The sequence below is a fragment of the Corticium candelabrum genome, chromosome 17, assembly GCF_963422355.1.
Source record: "Corticium candelabrum chromosome 17, ooCorCand1.1, whole genome shotgun sequence".
In the NCBI taxonomy this organism is placed as follows: domain Eukaryota; kingdom Metazoa; phylum Porifera; class Homoscleromorpha; order Homosclerophorida; family Plakinidae; genus Corticium; species Corticium candelabrum.
Window position 1 is genome coordinate 4,773,487 of NC_085101.1, and position 21,344 is coordinate 4,794,830.

Genomic DNA, 21,344 nt, shown 5'->3' on the forward strand with positions numbered 1-21,344 from the left:
AGGAGGCATTCAATTTGAAACCAGACTGACAGACATTCACACACACGTACACGCACACACACACACACACACACACACACACACACACACACACACACACACACACACACACACACACACACACACACACACACACACACACACACACACAGGTAGACATACAGAGGGCCTGGGTACGAGGCTACCCTCTTCTTGGCCTCAGATAACGCGCGTTATTGACAATGGCGAAAGCTCCTCATCCGGCTTCTTTCTTTCTCCGCCAATGTCCTGTTATTGGAAAGAAAAACGATACAAGATCAACGCCTTCTTTAAGTGAGTCACCTCACCAGCCTACTGCCATTCAGTTTCACCTTCGAAGCACAATGAGCCAAATCAGGCTTAATAATTGTATGGTACTGCACGTTCACAAGGACCTTACTGATGATTTAGATTTAGCAGAGATTGGGAATAGGTTCGTAGCAGGGTCTGAGCACAGGGAATCACTATTTGGAAAGTTTACTAAATAATCATTATTAATTGGAGCATTGGTCTCTTGCTTTAACGCGCACTAAATTAAAAGCCACGCCCTTTAGCGTGCGTTAGGCCGTACCACTTTTTATTTGCTTCCTACGGGCCTGCAAACGCAGGGGCGGCGGAGCGAGTTGAAAGTTGAGGGGGCTGAAAGGGTAAACATTACAGAAAGCAGAAATTCTACAGCATAAAGTTGATAAAGTTGGGGGGGGCTCTAGCCCCCCCAGCCCCCCGGCTCCGCCGCCCCTGAAACGGCTCTACTAGGTGTCGTTACTGCCGTTGACAGGCGCGGAATACAAACCACGACGTGTAGGGACGTGAGTTTGCGTGAAGAGCGCACTACAAGTCGACGTTTGTGTACAGTGTAGTCTTTGGTAGACAGCAGCTATGCATGAGATGTCTTCGTTGATTACAGCTGTAATTGGAAAGGTATGCATTATGAAACTGAACACTAATGCTGGTCCTAGGACCAACCGCAATATATTGAGAAGAGGCGGTACCATCCCAGACCCGTGGAGGACGATTTTGTATCGGCGCTACACGGGTCTGGGAGGCCGAGGCTAGGGTTTGGCTAGCCTCGTACCCAGGCCCTCTTGCGCGCCCGGAGAAGAGGGCCTGGTACACGTTGTATTCGCATGCGCGCATAAATTAGAAGGAAATCGTGGTAATACATGCACGCATGCGGAACCGACGTTGTTTAGAATCTCGAGCCGATAATGTCGCGCGCAGTGAGACTCAATTTGGCTGAAGGCAGAGCTTCTGGTTTGATATGGTGTTGCACTACGCTCTAGGCAAGCTTAAGCTGTGTAATGTAGAGCTGAAGGAGCAGCAGCGTGTTGTCGTAGAGCACATCTACAACGGAAACGACGTCTGCAGCTGGCTTCCTACAGGATACGGTAAATCGCTGTGCTATCAACATACACCGTAAAGGGTTGACTGTAAGCTAGAGAAATGTGAAGAAGATTGTGGATATGTCGTCATTGTCGCGATCGTGTCTCCTAGAGTATTGCTGATGATAGAACAAGTCAAAGATTACGCGAACGCGGAGTTTCACTTGACCTTGGGTCTAGATCTAGGGCTTCATCACTACTGAACACGGAAGCTGTTTCACTGTCGATTGCGCGCGACATTATCGGCTCGAGATTCTAAACAACGTCGGTTCCGCATGCGTGCATATATTACCACGATTTCCTTCTAATATATGCGCGCATGCGAATACAACGTGTACCAGGCCCTCTTCTCCGGGCGCGCAAGAGGGCCTGGGTACGAGGCTAGGGTTTGGCTATAGTAACACGTCTTTGACCCACACACCCGTATAATGCTTGCGTGCGCTAACGAACCTATACGTACTGTACGTGTACACTGTACAGGTGTACGCACAGCACGTGCATTGACACGTGACACAAAGCCTTACCATTACGTGCGAAACCAACACCATCCTCAGACAACTCCATTGAACTGTAACAAGCAAGAGAGTCGAAATCGCTACTGTGTCAAATGTGTAAACCGGTGCCCATTTGAAGAAGTGACAGTTCTAGTAGACGTATCGAAAGAGGAGTGTGGGGTGTGCACGTGTCTAACTGTCAAGGAATAAATTAAACTAGTTGTGAACATTCAGTGATCCAGAAAAAGTGAGTGACTGTAGCTAAGCAGATGGTGTTACTGTATTTGAACGTGGTTACAGTGAGAGACCAAGGACTGGAGACAGTGATTGTGACATATATTGGCATGTCACTTCCTTCTTGGTCACAGAGTATCTGTGGAGCTCACAGAGATGGAAATTGTGTTAGTGGTTATGTTGATGGAAAACATCACTTGAAGCTCTGCTCCAGGCACATCAATGTGCTACCACATCTACGTTTGTGACACGAACGTCTACAGTAGCAGACATCTGCCAATCTTTGAAAAAAGAGTCTAAAGCAGAGGTGAAGAAAACTCTTCCGAGGATTCTATTTCAGTGTTCAGCTGGTGAGATAGTTATTTAATTTGATGGCACACCATTCTGTTTATGTGGAAGGAAGCAGCTGGAATGTCAGTTTGGTCCCTCTCGCCTAAAGTCTGGAGAGACGTATTCAGCAAGGAACAGAGACAGCAGTGGCAGTGGAAAGAAACGTCTCCTACTCCAGACAACTAAAAAAAGGATGCACAGCCCATATTAGCATTCGACAAGTCATTAGATTTCCTAATTTCAAGTTACCGTATGATACCCCATCTACAACGTCCGACTTCAAGAAGGCAAGAGCAGCCATAGCGAGGGAAGTGCAGAATGCAATGAAGAGTTGTACAGCCAGCTACACCAAACGATATTTTGCTTCACTTCCTGACGTTGATGCTCATTCCAATCATTGTTGTGGAGGATCTGTAGGATTTGCACAAACAGTTCACCCTGCAATCATACATGAAATCAGTAACATTGTTCGTGATGGAATAACCAAAGTGACTGAGGTGAAAGCAGCCTTACGAAGATTCGTAAAAACCAGACTAAATGTTGATCAAGGTATAAAACCTGAGGAGACAAACAGAGCCTACTATCCCTCTAGTGTTGACATAAAGAACCACATCTATTTAGCAAAACAGAAACTCAAGCTATCAAAACTAGACCAAGAAAATTAGTCATTGAGTATTATACAGTGGCAAATAGAATCTCCTGGTACTCAGTATCATTTCCAACCTTACAGAAATGTAAAGGGCCCTCTAAACACAGCTACATCCTGTACAGGTACACCAAATAATGAATCAGTCAGTCTGTCAAAAAACAATTTTAGCAAGTCATGCAAACCCAGGCCTGAAGCACCAATCACCTATAGCTCAACAGCTTCCCAATCTCAGCAACACATGCTGTATGTCCATCAAGAAAAGTGGCAACAAGATCTATTGGTACGCTATGGCAATACCATCAGTCTTATTGATGCAACATACAAAACAACCAAGTATGATCTTGCGCTCTTCTTTATCTGTGTAAAAACTAACGTTAACTACACAGTAGTTGCTGATTTTATAATACAGCATGAAACAGCTGAACAAATTGCCGAAGCACTACAAATCCTCAAAGATTTTTGGAACCCAGCCTGGAAACCACAATTTTGGATGACTGATTACTCAGAAGCTCAAATGACAGCCCTCACTACATCCTTTCCAGAATCAACCCTGTATCTGTGTGACTTTCATAGGGAACAAGCGTGGACACGATGGGTAAGAGATTTAATTAATTAAAATTAAGTTAATAAAGCATGGATTAAACACCACAGAGAGTGAATCACTGCTAGAAATACTGACAAAGATGGCGTATGCCCCTCCATGCCAAGAGCCTGATAAAGCCATTGATTACTTTTACAGAAAAGAAGAAGAGAACTTAAAGCAGAGTGGTGTGTGGCGTTGTCATGACCAAGTCAACCAGTGGCTGTCACAAAAGTGGCTGTGTATTCCTGAGGTAAGACTCTAGTGTGTGTGTGTGTGTGTGTGTGTGTGTGTGTGTGTGTGTGTGTGTGTGTCTGTCTGTCTGTCTGTCTGTCTGTCTGTCTGTCTGTCTGTCTGTCTGTCTGTCTGTCTGTGTCTGTCTGTGTACGTGTGTCCGTACGTGCGAGTTTGTAATATCTGTGTACATGTCAGAGAAGTCTGTTAGTAGGTTTCTGATACATAGTTGTATTTCTAAATGTCTGCTTGCTGATTAGAAATGGGCTCGATGTTTTCGTGACAACTCCTATCATGCTGCAGTTGAAACAGACAATGGGACTGAGGCTCAAAACAAGCTATTGAAATATTCGTATCTGCCAAGGAAGAGAGACCTGACACTATCAAGCATTATCGAGATTCTCATTCACCATTTCCTACCAGATCAAAGAGAAAGATATCTTTTCCTAAACTATAAAGCAAGCACAGACTATCGTTCCTATGACAAATCCATACCATCATATGTACATAATAGACCATCTAGTATTGTGGCTCATTGTCTTGAAAGGAAGTCATCTGCTCTCAAGTTTTGTGCTGAAGATGTTTACTGCAATCCTATTAGATCTGGTGTCTTTCATGTGAAGTCACAGTCCAAAAAAAGATGTTTAGCATACCGTTGAATTCGGATCTTTTCATAAATTACCATCATGTACTTGCACAGACTGGAAAAAAGAACAAATTCCATGCAAGCACTTTTTGCTGTGTTTCGCATTGTTGAAGGGTGGGATTGGAAGAATCTGCCTACCAGCTATCTAGAGGGGCCATACCTGTCAATAGACAAAAGTGCTCTCGATTCTAGATTTCATAGCAACCATGAATCTGTGGAAGATCACAATGTAGACAGTCTGGACTATGACAGCCAACCAGATTCTACCATGGTTACAGAACAAGATTGTAGTAAATCAGCCAGCAGCGTGCTTCACTGCCTGCCAGAACGAAGGATATGTATTGTGTCCGAAAGAAATATTAACTTGCAAGGCAATCTGCTATTAACCCAGACAAGTTCAGGCCCGGATCCAGATGGGGGTTCAGGGGGTTTCAACCCCCTATTTTCCAATAGGCGTGGTTCAATAATTTCATTAGAAAAGAGAAAATTAGTAATGCTATAAATAACTGCTACCAGGTCAATCCCCTCTTTCAAAAATAACGGGATCCGGGCCTGAAGTTACATCTAGCACCATGCTCATTCCCGCTTAAGTGTACTTAGACAGTGAAACTGTGGGTTTACAGCTTGAATTAACGCTGTTGTGTTGTGTGTAGAGACAAGCCACAGAGCTAAAGGATGCTCAGTTAGATGCAAGAGAAGCCATAAAGGAGGCAGAACGTCTTACATACCTAAGTCAAAACGTGGAAGCATTACGATGTCTGGCAATAGCTATTCGACAGTCTGTGACAAAATTGAAAGAGCAGATGCCACAGTCAACAGAAGGCCTCTTGCTTCTACCATCATTACGCAGGAAATCCTTGAAGAGAGCAACAGTCAGAAGACTGGTAAAAGAAGCCAAACGAGTAAAGCAAAAAGCAAAAAGTGAACAAACAGTAAGTGAACTACCACCACGAAAGAAACGTAAGACAAAGTCATAGCAAGAGAGTGGGGATAAAGGCTGACCGCATGAGACACGAAAACTCAACAATGAAAGACCGTCAAGGACGGAAACGGAAACTCACAGATGCAGTCAACCCTCACACTAGAGAAACAGAAGCTAGAATCTGCTGTAACGCCTCAATTGACTTCAATCAGAATGTAGCAAATGTAGACTTTCAATGCAACAGTAAATCACTCCTCCCCGTCACACCTACATTGTGTGAACCAACCTTCCAAAGCAAAGTAGAAGCAGTCTTAACTTTCTAAGACGGGCATCCAGCATACTAACAACTTCCACATCTGGTTTACAAAAAGAGAAACAACTTCAACAAATAGCTCATTCCTATGCCTACAGTCAGGCGAAGGCAGCACAACTGCCAATTGAGTCTGCAGGGACAAACACAAATTCTGCAAACCATGTAGAACACTTTGATGAGCCAGAAACTGATGGCGCAAAAAGATTTGAAATCAGACAACTACAAAGACAACTGGATAAACAACAGAGTGACATAGATAATTCAGTGAGGAATAGATGAAATTATATTATGGATTGCTAATGATCACGTGTGCTTTCGTTGTTGCAGGCAATGAAATCGACGCAATCTACAGTAAACTGCCAAGTGATTAATACTACACGTAATCCAATAGGTTCTGACAATGAATTTTACAATTTCATCATTTGTTGCTATAGTTTAGTTGCTGTTTTCTTTATAGATTGCACAAGACCATCAACACAGGTTTGAAAATAACACATTATTGTATGATCCCTATTACCATTCGCCAACACTCCAACAACAATCATCATTATTCACTACTAAGAGGTGAATAATGATAAATGTTAGAGTGTTGGCCTCCCTTTGATACATGCAAGCATACAGACACCCTCATCTCCACCCACCACTTACCCTCACACAATTTAAATTTCTTTATTACAGCTATCCTATCTTTCAAAACCAAAGGAAGTGCTACATCACCTGATTAGCAATGCTGATCGACCCAACCGTTGCAGACGGCCAATTGTGTTTGACATTAGAAGACGTCCATCTGATAGCCAGCAGCAAACAGTCAAATGCCACACCAGTATAATCTATGCATCAAAGCAATTCTAACACTTACAGAATGAGACATGACTTGGTCTTTATTTGTTAGTTGTTTGCTGTACTTGTGTGTTTAACTAGAGCAAGATTCAAGGACTAGTCTAGTAGTGTTATATTATTCAAATACATCGTAGTGTACGAGGGTACGCCATCATACCTTCATACATTTTCACCTAGGCTACTATGTAGTTTACACAGGTAAAGAGAGACACACAGACACACAGATACACAACTACAAACTGACAGACACACCAGATAGACAGAAGCATACACAAACAGACACAGAGTCACACACACACACACACACACACACACACACACACACACACACACACACACACACACACACACACACACACACACACACACACACACACACACACACACACACACACACACACTTGCACACACACATGCACACACACACCCCTAAAAATCCTAAATATCAGGACCTGCCTCTCAAAGGTCACACCCCAGTTGTTAAGCTGGGCCCTGTGCGCTACTCAGGGAACTCTGGGCCTGTGCTAGCAAATTCCTGGAGCCAGGCCAGACACTCGCAGGAGCACCGACTTGTGAAGCCAACTGTGGTGTGAGCACCTGAAGTCTCACCAGGACCCCAGTGGCTGATGTCACGTCACAGTCGATGGCCGCTTAGGACCCCACTCAATGACCGGGTACTCATTTATACTCCTGAGTCGAGAGAAGCAAATGTGTGTTAGTTTCTTGCTTAGGGAAATTATGCCATAGCTCACCATCACTGTGACTTGAACTCGTGACCCTTCAAGGTCCCGGATGTGAACACTCCATTAGATGACTCTCTAACCAACTGAGCTATTGCAACACACACACACACACACACACACACACACACACACACACACACACACACACACACACACACACACACACACACACACACACACACACACACACACACACACACACACACACGCAGACACGACACACACACACACTACTGTTAATTAAGTCCCATGCACCAAGAGCATTTAACAAAACATATAACGTAAAACTTCTTACCTAAGCTGGTCTCTTGAGCAATGGATGTGATTAAAATATGTCGGCAATTGATGGTGCTTCTTCCAATATGTATGATCTTCATCTCACGTGGGTCAACTCAAAGAGCTCACTGAGAAATTTCTCCTTTAGATTATAGCTTGAGCCCTGACAGAATATGCATAAGAGTTTGCACTGCCTAGAGAAATGACAGCATTTCATAACTAGTACACCTTTAGCAGTGCTTCTCGAAGTTTCTTCTCATTCCAGTCAAGAGCAATAGCATCTGGTGCTGTTGTGACAACAAGTGGCCTAGCATGTTTCTTACCACTTCCCCCAAGTAGCTTGGCTTTCTCGGGTTGAGAGCAACTGCTTGAAGGTTTCTGGCCACCATGTTTCCTATGGATGTTCCATGTTCTCATCGTACAATAGCTTGTGACCACGATCCCTGTGCAAATTATGAATCCATGTATGGCGTGCGATCTCTGCCAAAACTCCCACAACGCAAACAGACGTGACGTCGATAGCACAACGCAAACAGACGTCGGTAGCATCGGCAGAGATCGCACGCCATACCTATGAGTATTGTACAGGAACACTTATTTACAAAAGCAAGGAGCTAACTTACATATCCAGAACCATTCATGTCTCTAAGAAAAGGATACTTTGCAATAGGGTTTATTGCCATGTTCTAACGGTCTGTGCCCCTTTTGATCATTTCAATTTTTGCATTTCAATGCTGTTAAATATTGCAAATGTCTGAAATGTTGTAATGTGCATTTGATAATTTACAAACCATAAAGCAAAAATTTGCAATTTTGGTTGAGCAGTGATTCTATTGTTTGATAAGTACGTTGTTCAACTGTTGGAATTGTATCTTATTGTCAATTGTTAGATTTTAATGTTTGCACAAATTGAAAATTGCAACAGTGGCAGTGGTACCATTTGATCATTCTAATTTTGTAACCTAATATCTTGCTCAACATTCAGCTGGCCAACATATAAAGTGAGAAACTTCGCCACCGCCGTTGCCTGAACTGTTTCACATTACAGATGTACTAAAAGTACCGGCTGTAGGTGCTAATTGTATTAATTAATACTGTAATACAATTTTCAAATTGCGTAAACATTAAAATCTAACAATTGACAAAATGATACATTTCCAACAGCTGAACAACGTCCCTTATCAAACAATAGAATCACTGCTCAACCAAAATTGCAAATTTTTGCTTTATGGTTTGTAAAAAATCAAAAGTACATTATGAAATTTTAGACATTTGCAGTTCAAAACAGCACTAAAATGCAAAAATTGGAATGATGAAAAGTGGGACAGACCTCTGATAGTCCTCTTTACTGGGGTTTGCATTGAATGCCGTTACCATAGTTGCCAAGGTTCTAACAATCTCACACCTGGCAGCATGAGTTGCCATTTTTCTTTCCCCCAGTTGCACCATGACAAATGGTGGAAATGATGGTATGAACATTCCATCTCTCACCTACATTACAACAGATTGATTTTAATAAACTAGTGACCAACAGTTCTGTCTATTTGTTCTGCAGTTGATCCTATTGACATCAGTAGTGGTTTTCAAAGCCATGCAAGTCAATTGAGAATACCCTACCTAGTGAGACATGTATCTAAGCACAGTATTTGGTAGACAAGTTTCTTTGCATTGTCTGTGAAGTCTCACCTAATCAGACTCTTCTGATAGGTATCCCAAACGTTCGAAAATTGCATACTCTAAAACACTGGTGCTAGTATGACTTGCAGTCTCATACACTCTCGATGTAATGTGTAATCAAGGTTGTACATTGTTTAGACAGGTCAAGGCAACAATAGAAAATCAATAAAACCATTTTTGAAAAAGTCAGGCATGCACTAAGTTAGTAGAAATAAGTTTGCACATTACGCAAATCCAGAGCTGTTGAACCTCCGAGGACAGACTAAACTAGAAAGAAACCTAGCAACACAAGACTATTAGGAACAGCTATACTAGTGACGTCAAAACTGGCGAGCAATGAGAGGCTGCATAACCCCGCCAGCCCCTAGATTCTTTACCTACATGTATTATACAACTGACTAAGCCAAGACGCATTCGAGGTCTACTCACCTGACTTGAACCTGCTGCCTGAGATGAACCTGTCCAAGAACTGAAAAACTCCGAGGCGATGGCGATTCAGCAACGCATTGAGACTACGTCCATTGCCTTCAATGCCAAAGAATCTAATGCTCTCTAGTCAAACACTCAACACACAAGTATCACTGATTGTATAGTATTTCATCACGTGTGACTCCACCACTTACTTTCGATATCCGTGAGTATTTGTTTACTTTTCAAGATTGTGTCGCTGCATGCACATATTCAAGTGTTTTCCTGCTCGAGACCGATTCACGGCTGACACTGAACGTAGCTCTTCTTTGAAAGGTCCAAACCACGACAAGTTTGAAGTCTTGAGACAACAGTTCTCCGCAGGTAAGATACATTATGCTAGCAAAGCTTGCAATTGCAGTAGAGGTTCGGTTCACACGGTCATCACATATGAAGTTGTATTGCATGCTCGCTGCCAAGCACACAGTGCATGCGACTGCCTCTAGAGCTCTTTCAAGCCATAGAATGTCTACGTGCAATATGGCGAGATCACATCGGAATTACGCAGCACATAGCACATTACATTACGTGCGACATCGACTCCTATGATGCACCTGCATCGGTGGTTATACAAGAAACTATGTCTGCACGTCGCCTTCTGTTAGCAGCGTGTACGGACGCTTGGACACAAAAAAATCAACAAAATACCAGTAATCGCATCAGCCATCTGGAAGACAGTGACTTGTGTTACTATTCTAGCACTATACATGTACACGCACCTGACAGGGAATTTATGACGCGATACAATTGCGTCGCTACGCACGGACCTGGGGAGGTTTGAGGCCTCCTCAATATTATAGTATACGTTCCAGAACTAGAGACAGTTATGAATAGATGTGTCAATAGGAGTGTTACTGACTATTATTACCATAGTCATTTTTACAACAAAATGATGTATGAACTACTACTAGTTAACAGTGTGGAAAATAACGGTAGGACATAGGACAATGTCCCACCAAACGTGTTGTTTGTGTGACCAAATACTGCACCAGTGTTGGGACGTATTTGGACAAAACATCCACCCATACGTATATGATAGTGTAAACCTTGTCTTAGCACGTGATGGCCTTTCCAATGGCGTATAACTGCTAATTTCATAAACGTAGGTGCCTCCTAGCATACTTTATCCAGAGAAAACCTTAGCTGTCTTTCTCCCTTGGAAGTTGGTTGTGAAAAATGACATGCAAAATGGCTGCAGTAGAAAAGGCACCTAGTTATACATGTAACACCATACAAGAAATGTCCTACATAGCTACCTAAGCTCAGTCTGTCCGAGCCAAAATGATTCCCTATTTTCCACACTGTAGTATCTTTATTTTTCTACATTCTGTTTAAAATTCCTTTATCTTTCAAGTTTGGTACTAGTCTATTGATTCCGCCTATAGTTTCAATACGATTAATAAACGAAAAGTTGAGATCTGCAATGAAAACGCAGCGTCTCGGTCGCAAAGTTGTCCATAAGAGTGTCAAGTAAGACTCGATTTCCGTTCAGTGACACTTGTGAGAGGCTCCATGCAGAAGATCTAATCATGGCCATTACACTCATGTCTTTCCTACTACTACAAGAGTGCCAATTTGAACTAGACGTAGTCGAAGGAACCTGCTAGTGTAACAAACAAATACCGTTTATTAAAACGTTTGGAAATCACTCCAGAAGTTGCTCAAAGCAAAATGATCACTATTTAGGATCTGCGTAACTCTGCTACAGAAAACAGGCTTCTTTAGCTTTAGCTAGACAGAGTGCATGTACAAGTCGGTAGCTTATCTAAATTTTCTACTCCGCTTTACGAGTATTTTTAGTAGTTTAGCAAAGCCTGCATGTTCTGCATGCGCATGCTCACGTGTTTTCCTGCTCGAGACCGATTCACGGCTGGCATTGAATTCTTCTCTCCTTTCAAAGGTGCCAAAGCCACGTCAAATCTTTGAAGATAGAGGTAAGCAGCTATGATAGATAGAAATGCGATTACAGCTGATTTTCACTCGTTCATCTTAGAATACGTACACTAGATTTCGCGAGTTTGCTGCCGTATGTTGTTGCACATAGTGCGACCGTCTAGCGCCCTATAAAGCCATTGAATGTGTCTACGTACAAAAAAGACGAAGGCACACCAAGCACATTGCACATTACGTGCGAGATCAACTCGCGTGCATACGTATACATGCATCCATGCATGCACCTACATCGGTGGTCGTCTAGGAAACTATGTCTGCACGTTATAACCAACGTGTGCAGACGCTTGCATGGATTTGCGTGATCAGCAGGCTCAACGTTTGCGTGTGGCTGACCTTAGCTGATTAGACGTACGTCTTTAGACGCTCACTAGAATTCAACGGGCGTACAAAGTCAACAAATACTTGAAACGGCGTCAGCCCTCTGGAAGTCAACGAAGAAGAGTTGGCGAGGCTATACTGTACTATGACTAGAGAGTAGATTCTTTTTGTCTCGGGTGGTGCTAATTTGTTCACATACCAGCGGATGACGATATGTCCAGTCCCTTTCCACGTTTACAACGTAGCTGATATTCTAGTTGCTTGACAGTCGCGTCTACCGATTCACAGTGCTGTTTGTGAATACTGCAGCCAAAGGTTTGCACTCTAGGGCTAATTTTGGCCACCTCTAAGTAGAGACGACTCCAACAAGATATATGGCGATCGGTTGTTGGATATGGATGAAATGAAATTGTATGTTATGTCTGTGTGCTGTTCTTACCGAGCATTCTGGATTCCATACCACTTATCTACTCTATAGTAGTAGAGCCATGTAGATCCTACTCCTAGCTCTTCTTATCATGCATGTCTGGCTAGTAGTAGATCCGCCAGCAGCTGCATGGTCAGCGAACGACAACACCACAGACAAAACGACATCGATGAGCCGACGTCGACATTAGAAACGCGATCCCCTATAAACACTCATTGGAGTGAACCGCCGAGGCCGCCCGCTGACATCAATGAGCCGACTAAACGACTTTTGACGCACATGGCGCGCCATACTAGAGCTCTTTCAAGCCATGGAATGTGTTTACGTACGTACCGATATGGCGAGACCACACCAAAATTACGCAGCATGCACATAGCACATTACATTACGTGCGAGATCGACTCCTAGGATGCACCTGCATCGGTGGTTGTACAAGAAGCTATGTCTGCACGTCGCCTTCTGTTAGCAGCGTGTACGGACGCTTAGGCACAAAATATCAACAAAATACCAGTAATCGCGTCAGCCATCTGGAAGACATGCAGTGGCTTGTGTTACTAGTTTGACTTAACACTATACATGTACACGTAGCTGACAGGGAATTTATGATTGCGTGTACAGTAGCACGGACACTATCTTATCAAGAGTGATCCCACCGCTTACTTTCGATATCCGTGACCACACACAAATCATATTTGTTTACTTTTCAAGTTAGGACCGTGTCGCTGCATGCGCATGTTCAAGTGTTTTCCTGCTCGAGACCGATTCACGGCTGACACTGAACGTAGCTCTTCTTTGAAAGGTCCAAACCACGACAAGTTTGAAGTCTTGAGACAACAGTTCTACGCAGGTAAGATACATTATGCTAGCAAAGCTTGCAATTGCAGTAGAGGTTCGGTTCACACGGTCATCACATATGAAGTTGTATTGCATGCTCGCTGCCAAGCACACAGTGCATGCGACTGCCTCTAGAGCTCTTTCAAGCCATAGAATGTCTACGTGCAATATGGCGAGATCACATCGGAATTACGCAGCACATAGCACATTACATTACGTGCGACATCGACTCCTAGGATGCACCTGCATCGGTGGTTATACAAAAAACTATGTCTGCACGTCGCCTTCTGTTAGCAGCGTGTACGGACGCTTGGGCACAAAAAAATGAACAAAATACCAGTAATCGCGTCAGCCATCTGGAAGACAGTGATTTGTGTTACTATTCTAACACTATACATGTACACGCACCTGACAGGGAATTTATGACGCGATACAATTGCGTCGCTACGCACGAACCTGGGAAGGTTTGAGGCCTCCTCAATATTATAGTATACGTTCCAGAACTAGAGACAGTTATGAATAGATGTGTCAATAGGAGTGTTACTGGCTATTATTTTTTACAAAATGATGTATCAACTACTACTAGTTAACAGTGTGGAAAATAACGGTAGGACATAGGACAATGTCCCACCAAATGTGTTGTTTGTCCGACCAAATACTGCACCAGTGTTGGGACGTGTTTGGACAAAACATCCACCCGTACGTATATGATAGTGTAAACCTTGTCTCTTAGCACGTGATGGCCTTTCCAATGGCGCATAACTGCTAATTTCATAAACTTAGGTGCTTCCTAGCATGCTTATCCAGAGAAAACCTCAGCTCAGCTTGGAAGTTGGTTGTAAGAAATGACATGCAAAATGGCTGCAGTAGGAGAGGCACCTACTCTCTCTTCACGTTCACTGTGTATTTACAAAAATCGCAATAACTCCTATGTCCTTTGTCGGTAAGCGACGATCTTCGCATCATTCGAAAGCGGAAGAGCCTGGATTTCTTCTAGACGCTAAACCGATCATGTAATTCAGACGCAGCCAGGAGGATAAGGTTTTTGCATATCAAAGACCATTAGTCTATTGAAACGTTATGTTAGGATATGATTACAGCTAAGTGGTCATGAAAGCAGATGCCACGTCAATTACCTCATTACGATTAATTACTCTAGTTCAAAGCTTCGTCTGCGTTCAGCAACGCTTGGTCGTGTTCGTCTGGGCTTGGCTGGCCGATGACTTCTTCCTCGTCTTGATGGGGAACATCACTATCAAATTCCGTCACTTCTTAGTCGTCATCGTCGTCGTCTATCTTATTTGTGATGATGAATCTCTCCACGAGGTCTTCCTGCATCCCGTCTTTTTTCCAGGAATTTTCTTATTCTTTTTCTACGTGTTTGCAGTACGATTTCCACATCTCCGGAGTCACAGACTGAAACGCTGCAGGTACCAGTTTTTCCAAGTCGGCCAGCTTGAAGGTTTGGTTGTGCTCCTTCAAGTACCGTTTGACTTTTGACCAAGCCAATTCAATCGGGTTTAGCTCACAGTGAGCAACAGGAGATGGAAGAACTGTATGGCCAAGTCGTTGTGCCAGATCATTCGTCTGAAACAGTTTCCTGTTGGGAGCGGCGTCTCTGATCTTTGCAAACAAGTCTGCCTTGAGATCTGTGTCTTCAAATGCAATGTGTTTACTTGTGAGCCGCTCTTTCATCACGGTCTTGGTGCTGGATTTGGTTGGGACCTTCTCTAGCACTACATTGTGCTAGGGAGCGTTGTCTAAGACGATAACAGATCTTTCAAGAACGTTCTGTAGTACCTTGTTCTCAAACCAATCCAAGAAATGTTCTCCATTCATCTCATCATGATAATCTCCAGTATGTTTTTTGGAACGGAACTCGAGAGCGCAGTTTGGAGTCCATCCGTTCTTGGAGCCTGCATGAAGTATAATAAGACGTCTGCCTTTCTCAAAAGGTCTTTCCCATCCACCCTTTCCTTCTTCATCTAGCCACAATTTTGAGCTGTAAATTGTTGAACTACTGTCTTGTTGTAATACAATACTACTGCAATGCGAGCAAAAACAAGCTATTGATGTCATAATCACTTAGGAGGTCACAGGCAATTAGTTAACCGTTTCTAAACAAACACAGGTGCTTCATTACATAGTTTCTGATTCACAGTGAACGCGAACAGAGAGTAGGCTCAATCTGTCGGAGCCAAAATGATTCCCTATTTTCCACACTGTAGTATCTCCATCATTCTTCTACATTCTGTTTAACATTCGTTTATCTTTCAAGTTTGATACTAGTCTATTGATCCCGCCTATAGTTTCAGTACGATTAATGAAAGAACGAAATGTTGATGAACGAAAAGTTGAGATCTGCAATGAAAACGCAGCGTCTCGGTCGCAAAGTTGTCCATAAGAGTGTTACACGCAAGACTCGATTTCCGTTCAGAGACACCTGTAGGAGGCTCCATGCAGAAGATCAAATCATGGCCATTACACTCATGTCTTTCCTACTACTACAAGAGTGCCAATTTGAACTAGACGTAGTCGAAGAAACCTGCTAGTGTAACAAACAAATACCGGCTAATTGAAAAGTTTGGAGATCAGCTCCAGAAGTTGCTCAAAGCCAAGTGGTCACTATTTGGAATCTGCATAACTCTGCTACAGAAACAGGCTTCTCTAGCTTTAGCTAGACAGAGTGCATGTACAAGTCGGTAGCTTACCTGAATTTTCTACTCCGCTTTACGAGTATTTTTAGTAGTTTGGCAAAGCCTGCATGTTCTGCATGCGCATGCTCACGTGTTTTCCAGCTCGAGACCGATTTACGGCTGGCATTGAATTCTTCTCTCCTTTCAAAGGTGCCAAAGCCACGTCAAATATTTGAAGATAGAGGTAAGCAGTTATGATAGATAGAAATGCGATTACAGCTGATTTTCTCTCGTTCATCTTAGAATACGTACACTAGATTTCGCAAGTGTGCTGCCGTGTATTGTTGCACATAGTGCGACCGTCTAGGGCCCTTTAATTAATAACTAGTAAATGCTCGGTTAGCATTGTGTTTGGCGAGCGATGGTGTTCTGTCTTTACCTATTCGTGTAACAATGGTTGCGTTACGTAGCAATAGTTTCTGTCAAAAAACGCGGGAACTCAGAAAATAGACTTTCAGTTGCTCTTCTATAGTATTTTGCGTTCCATTATCCGATTCAGGCGTTCAATTATCCGTTGCTTACGGCTGTTGTGCAACTAAATAAATTACATAGTCTGCGGTTGGGCAGCTGCTCAAATATCATCATTCATCAGCTGTATAAACGCAATAATTTGTAATTAATCTTGACTTTAGCGTTAATTTTTAGCGTGTGTTGTACGATAATTTCTTTTGCACTAATCTTGGTGTCCCACGTTTCCGCGGAGGTCTAACTAAGCTGTTGTGAGCGAACTAAATCTACATATCTAGGAAGCCTACAGAACAACGCCTTGCTCCGTCAATCGTGGTGTAATCTGCATACTTTGTAAATCGCGCCTCTTGCGTGATATCATGCAACAGTCCGTCATGCGCCGTAGCGGGTTTTTGGCTAATCAAGAGCTCGAATTTCACTACTTCGCCTTCCCACCTTTCTTGAATCAATCTTTTAGTGTTCAGCTGAAACGTGAGTGAGCATCATAGAAAGACGTCATGAAAGAAATGTGCGACTAAAATAATTATTTCTATATTTGGTACTTCTAATTAGGACAGAACATCGGATAATTGAATGCCCGAATCGGATAACTGAACGCCCAATTCGGATAATTGCTTGCCTGAATCGGGTAACTGAACGCCGAGTTCAGATAATTGAACGCAAAACACTATAGTTGTCTTCAATTCTTCGTTCACGCTTCAGTCGTCTCACTCGTTTACTGAGATAGTCGCGTAACAATGATCGCATAGTCACGTGACAATGGTTGCGTAGCAATAATTTCTATCAAAGTAACGCGCGGAAACTCAAAAAACAGACTTTTCTCTTCTTTTAGCTTTCCTTTTTCATTCCGTTTGTCACAGATCAGTCTCCTTTTCTCTTTAGTCGCGTAAGGGAGCAAAATCGAGAGTCGTTTGACTCTCCTCGTCAAGAAATTACAATTGAGTCGACCCCTCAAAAGAGGTCCCATGCTTCAATTTTTAGCGCATATGTTACGGAGTCAAAATTGCATTCATCTGGCATCGTCGTTTTGTCGATTTGTCTTTCTGTTTTGCCGTAAATCCATATGACAAGTGCTGACGTACGTATATATATAAATATATAAATATAATATATCTCGAGCTCAATTGACATGACAAGAGAGAGGCTCGCTTTGCTCGCCAATTAAAGCCATTGAATGTGCATGTCTACGTACAAAAAAGACGAAGGCACACCAAGAACATCGCACGTTACGTGCGAGATCAACTCGCGTGCCTACACACGCATGCATGCATGCTCCTGCATCGGTGGTCGTCTCGGAAACTATGTCTGCACGTTACCAGCATGTGCAGGCGCTTCCATAGATTTGCGTGATCAGCAGGCTCAACGTGTGTGTGTGTGGCTGACCTTAGTTGATTAGACATACGTCTATACGCTCACTAGAATTCAAAGAACGTACAAAATCAACAAATATTTGAAAGAGCGTCAGCCCTCTGGAAGTCAACGAAGAAGAGTTAGCGAGACTATACTGTACTACGACTAGAGAGTAGGTCCTTCTTGTCTCGGGTGGTGCTAACTTGTTCACATACCAGCGGATGACGATATGTCCAGTCCCTTTTCACGCTTACAACGTAGCTGATATTCTAGTTGCTTGACAGTCACGTACACCGATTCACAGTGCTGTTTGTGAATACTGCAGCCGCACTCTAGTGCTAATTTTGGCCATCTGTAAGTAGAGACGACTCCAACAAGATAGATATACTTTCAGGAAAATGCAATAGAAAGTGGAAGCAATGAAAGCACCTGTGTTTGTTTTGAAACAACTAAATTACGAGGACAATAACCATCAAACCACCCACATCCGTCTAGTCGTTCGGGGGGGGGTTCGGTTGGTTGTTGGTTAGACAAGACGCACTACTGTAACCAGAGGCTCTGCCTCGGGCTATGTTCCTGCGTAAAGATGAAACTGTTAGATAGAAGACGATCAACGACAACGTCCATTGCCTTCAATGCCAAACAATCTCTTAGCTAACACCGATTCTCTCGAATGTTGCTGGACGAAGATAAATCGCACGAAAAGAAGGTCGGTCTCTAGGACAATCTGACCACTTCCGGAAACAAGCTCACGTGATCCGACTGCATACGGTACACTTGGTGGACGAAATTCTTAAAACGGCTCCGTCAAGCGTTGTTACCGTTACTAGCCAGCGAAGACGGAGCCTAGCCTTGCAGCTTTGCGCACGTCTCCTGCACGGGTGCCTCTAACCTCAACACTGAAACTAAAACTAAAACTCTGTTATCGACTTTGTCCACTAGGTCCTCCAAAAGGCCGTCTACAGTATACAATAGTGCTTATCTAAACCTCTTATGTGTTTGACTTGCAGCCCATAGTTCAAACATGACGTCAAGCCTATAATTCCTTCTCTGGCAAGACGCAAGATGTTCTTTGTAGTAAAACCACTCATTTCTGTAATAATCTAGGCACTGCGTGTAATATATTGTTCCCAGCTGCATGCATGCTTAATTAACCGTTGACTTGTGCCCAAGCAAGCTTCATCTCACATACAGTGACCGACAGAAAAACACAAACAGGTGGGTCCCACTTTTGGCAAGGACGTCTCTTTGCACTGCGGATATATTTATTACATACATATTGTTATATATATATATATATATATATATATATATCATGTTTAGTTAGCTCCTTAATTAATTGGTTCTGACTGTGTTCCAGTAATTGCTGTTTAGATAATTGAAATGGCTCCAACAACTCCTCAGTGGGATTTGGATCACTTCAAAAATTTAAATTTAATCGGGGCCGTCATCTCAGTCATTCTGTTCGACTGTCTGGCCATAGCTGTCTTTATATTGTATTGTGTGAAGTGCTGCAATCTGTGTGGCAACTGTCGACATTGGTTCTATAACTTGATCAAAAAGCCAGTTTTATTTGCGTTCAAAGACACCATACAAGAAACCTGTTCACAACCAGGCGCAACAACCAAATGCTGCTGCTGTAGACACAGCGAAACACTGAAATTTGGAGATGTGGCGGTATTGCCGAACAAGCAAGTTTACACTATTACATTTATGTTTATGCTGCTATCCATGACATTCGCGCTTGCTGTCACGGCATTTTGGGATTTGTTTCTTTTCAAAGAAACCGACCGAAGCCACTGCGTTCCCGGATTAGCTTGCTTTGGAGGAAACTCTACGACACCAATAAATTGTGATCTGAATCAGTGTACAACTCCATCACCAAACTGTGACGTGGATTCATCGAATAGCACAACGCTGGCATGCTATGAGCTTGTACTTGACTATCCACTCGCTGGAGGAGTCGCAGCAGGTCTTTTCACTCTAGTACGTCATCTAATACAACTTGTCTTCCTTATTTTTGTGAACATATGGAAGAAGTATCCAGAAAAACTAATAATTGTGCAGATCATTTGGGGGCTGAGTTGTTTCGTGATGTTCATAGTTGTAGTCTCCATTCCTGCTCTTAACGAATTAATATTTGCCAACTTCCAAAATGCTATCCAGTTCCTTGCCGCATATGGGGCAGTCAACGTTGGGATATACTTTCGATTTGGATCGGTTTTGGAGAGCTGGTCGAGCGATGAAAGACAGGCGATTATTGTTTACGAAGGAATCAGCAATGATAGAGCATCTTTTACCTAACTGACGAAAGTAGTGCATGGAATTTCATTTTCGTCTGGCTGCAGTACGCATGTTTGCAAGTGTAGTGATCGTCTAGCTATAGCTGCTGTTGGGTAATATCGCGTGCAATATCCTACAGATGTAACACTGCTGTTTGTATTAGGTCGTAGTGTCTACAATATACTTGTAACATCGCTATTGTAGTGTCGTGTGTAACCATGCATGCACAGCCTCGAAACATGTATTAGAGAATGCATTAATTAACTTTCCGTATGTTTTGCCCTAAGGTCGTTCGTTAGATGAGATGTTAATCCAACTAGTCTACAATCGACAGGGCGACTCTAGTGTCATAGTGCCTGCGCTCGCGTCAGTTTACATGATAATTAGCTAGAAATAAAACATCACACCATCATCACTAGATCAAGTGACTCCATCGTCAAACAATTAATGATGGCATGGATCGTACGTGTAGATGTCATCATGTGACCAGCACGTAGTAACTATACTACCGGCGAGTAGTACTATAATACCTAAATTTAGTTGCCTCGCTGTCTGGATATACGGGTCAGTGTACTATATACGGGCCAATGTAGTATATACGGGCCAGTGTACAACCCGTGTGTATATCCGGCCATTGTGCGCATTCTATCGCATTTTATATATGTATTTTCGCCTTTGTTATTGGTAAATCAGGACTGCTTGACGTCGATTTAAAACACCCACTTTACACGCCAACACCCAATGAATTTTGTATTTTCGCTGGTTTGAGAGACCACCCTTACACTGTGTATATACGGTAAACCTACCTAGGCTATTAGAATAATTATTTACCTACCAGTACAGTACACTGTACCACCCATTGTCTTTGCTAAGAACCAAAAACGAATTACTGTACGATAAAAATATGACGCGGTGGTAAAAGATCTGACTACGCGAGACTACTAAACTGTAGAGGAGTTTGTACGCAACCTGGAAACATACCAAACACAACGCACTAGAACGGCCATTTGCAGTCTATCTTCCGTGATGACTGATGCTACAGCTATTTGTATGCAGCCAGTGAGGTTTAGGCAAGAGCGTTGGCGAGTCGAACTGGTGATCCTTCTAGTTAGAACATCTAGCTAGATACCCAGTGCTCGTTCATGATGATGGGACCGATGCCTAGTAGAGGCCGTTTCTATTGTATTCAAGAAAGCGGTGCTTGTTCAA

General features: G+C 42.9%; 1 protein-coding gene and 1 long non-coding RNA gene across 2 annotated transcripts; both read left to right on the forward strand.

Moving 5' to 3' along the window:
* Window positions 1–221: 221 nt before the first annotated feature.
* LOC134192890 (uncharacterized) lies at window positions 222–4,580 on the forward strand. The gene is given in 6 exon segments (XM_062661645.1): window positions 222–451; window positions 2,528–2,650; window positions 2,652–3,122; window positions 3,318–3,702; window positions 3,740–3,940; window positions 4,182–4,580. Coding segments are annotated over 6 exon segments (1,809 nt in total).
* Window positions 4,581–5,439: 859 nt separating this feature from the next.
* LOC134193117 (uncharacterized) lies at window positions 5,440–6,725 on the forward strand. The gene is made up of 4 exons (XR_009972015.1): window positions 5,440–6,066; window positions 6,130–6,193; window positions 6,260–6,282; window positions 6,481–6,725. It is a non-coding gene; the product is annotated as an uncharacterized LOC134193117 (long non-coding RNA).
* The last annotated feature ends 14,619 nt before the right edge of the window (window positions 6,726–21,344 follow it).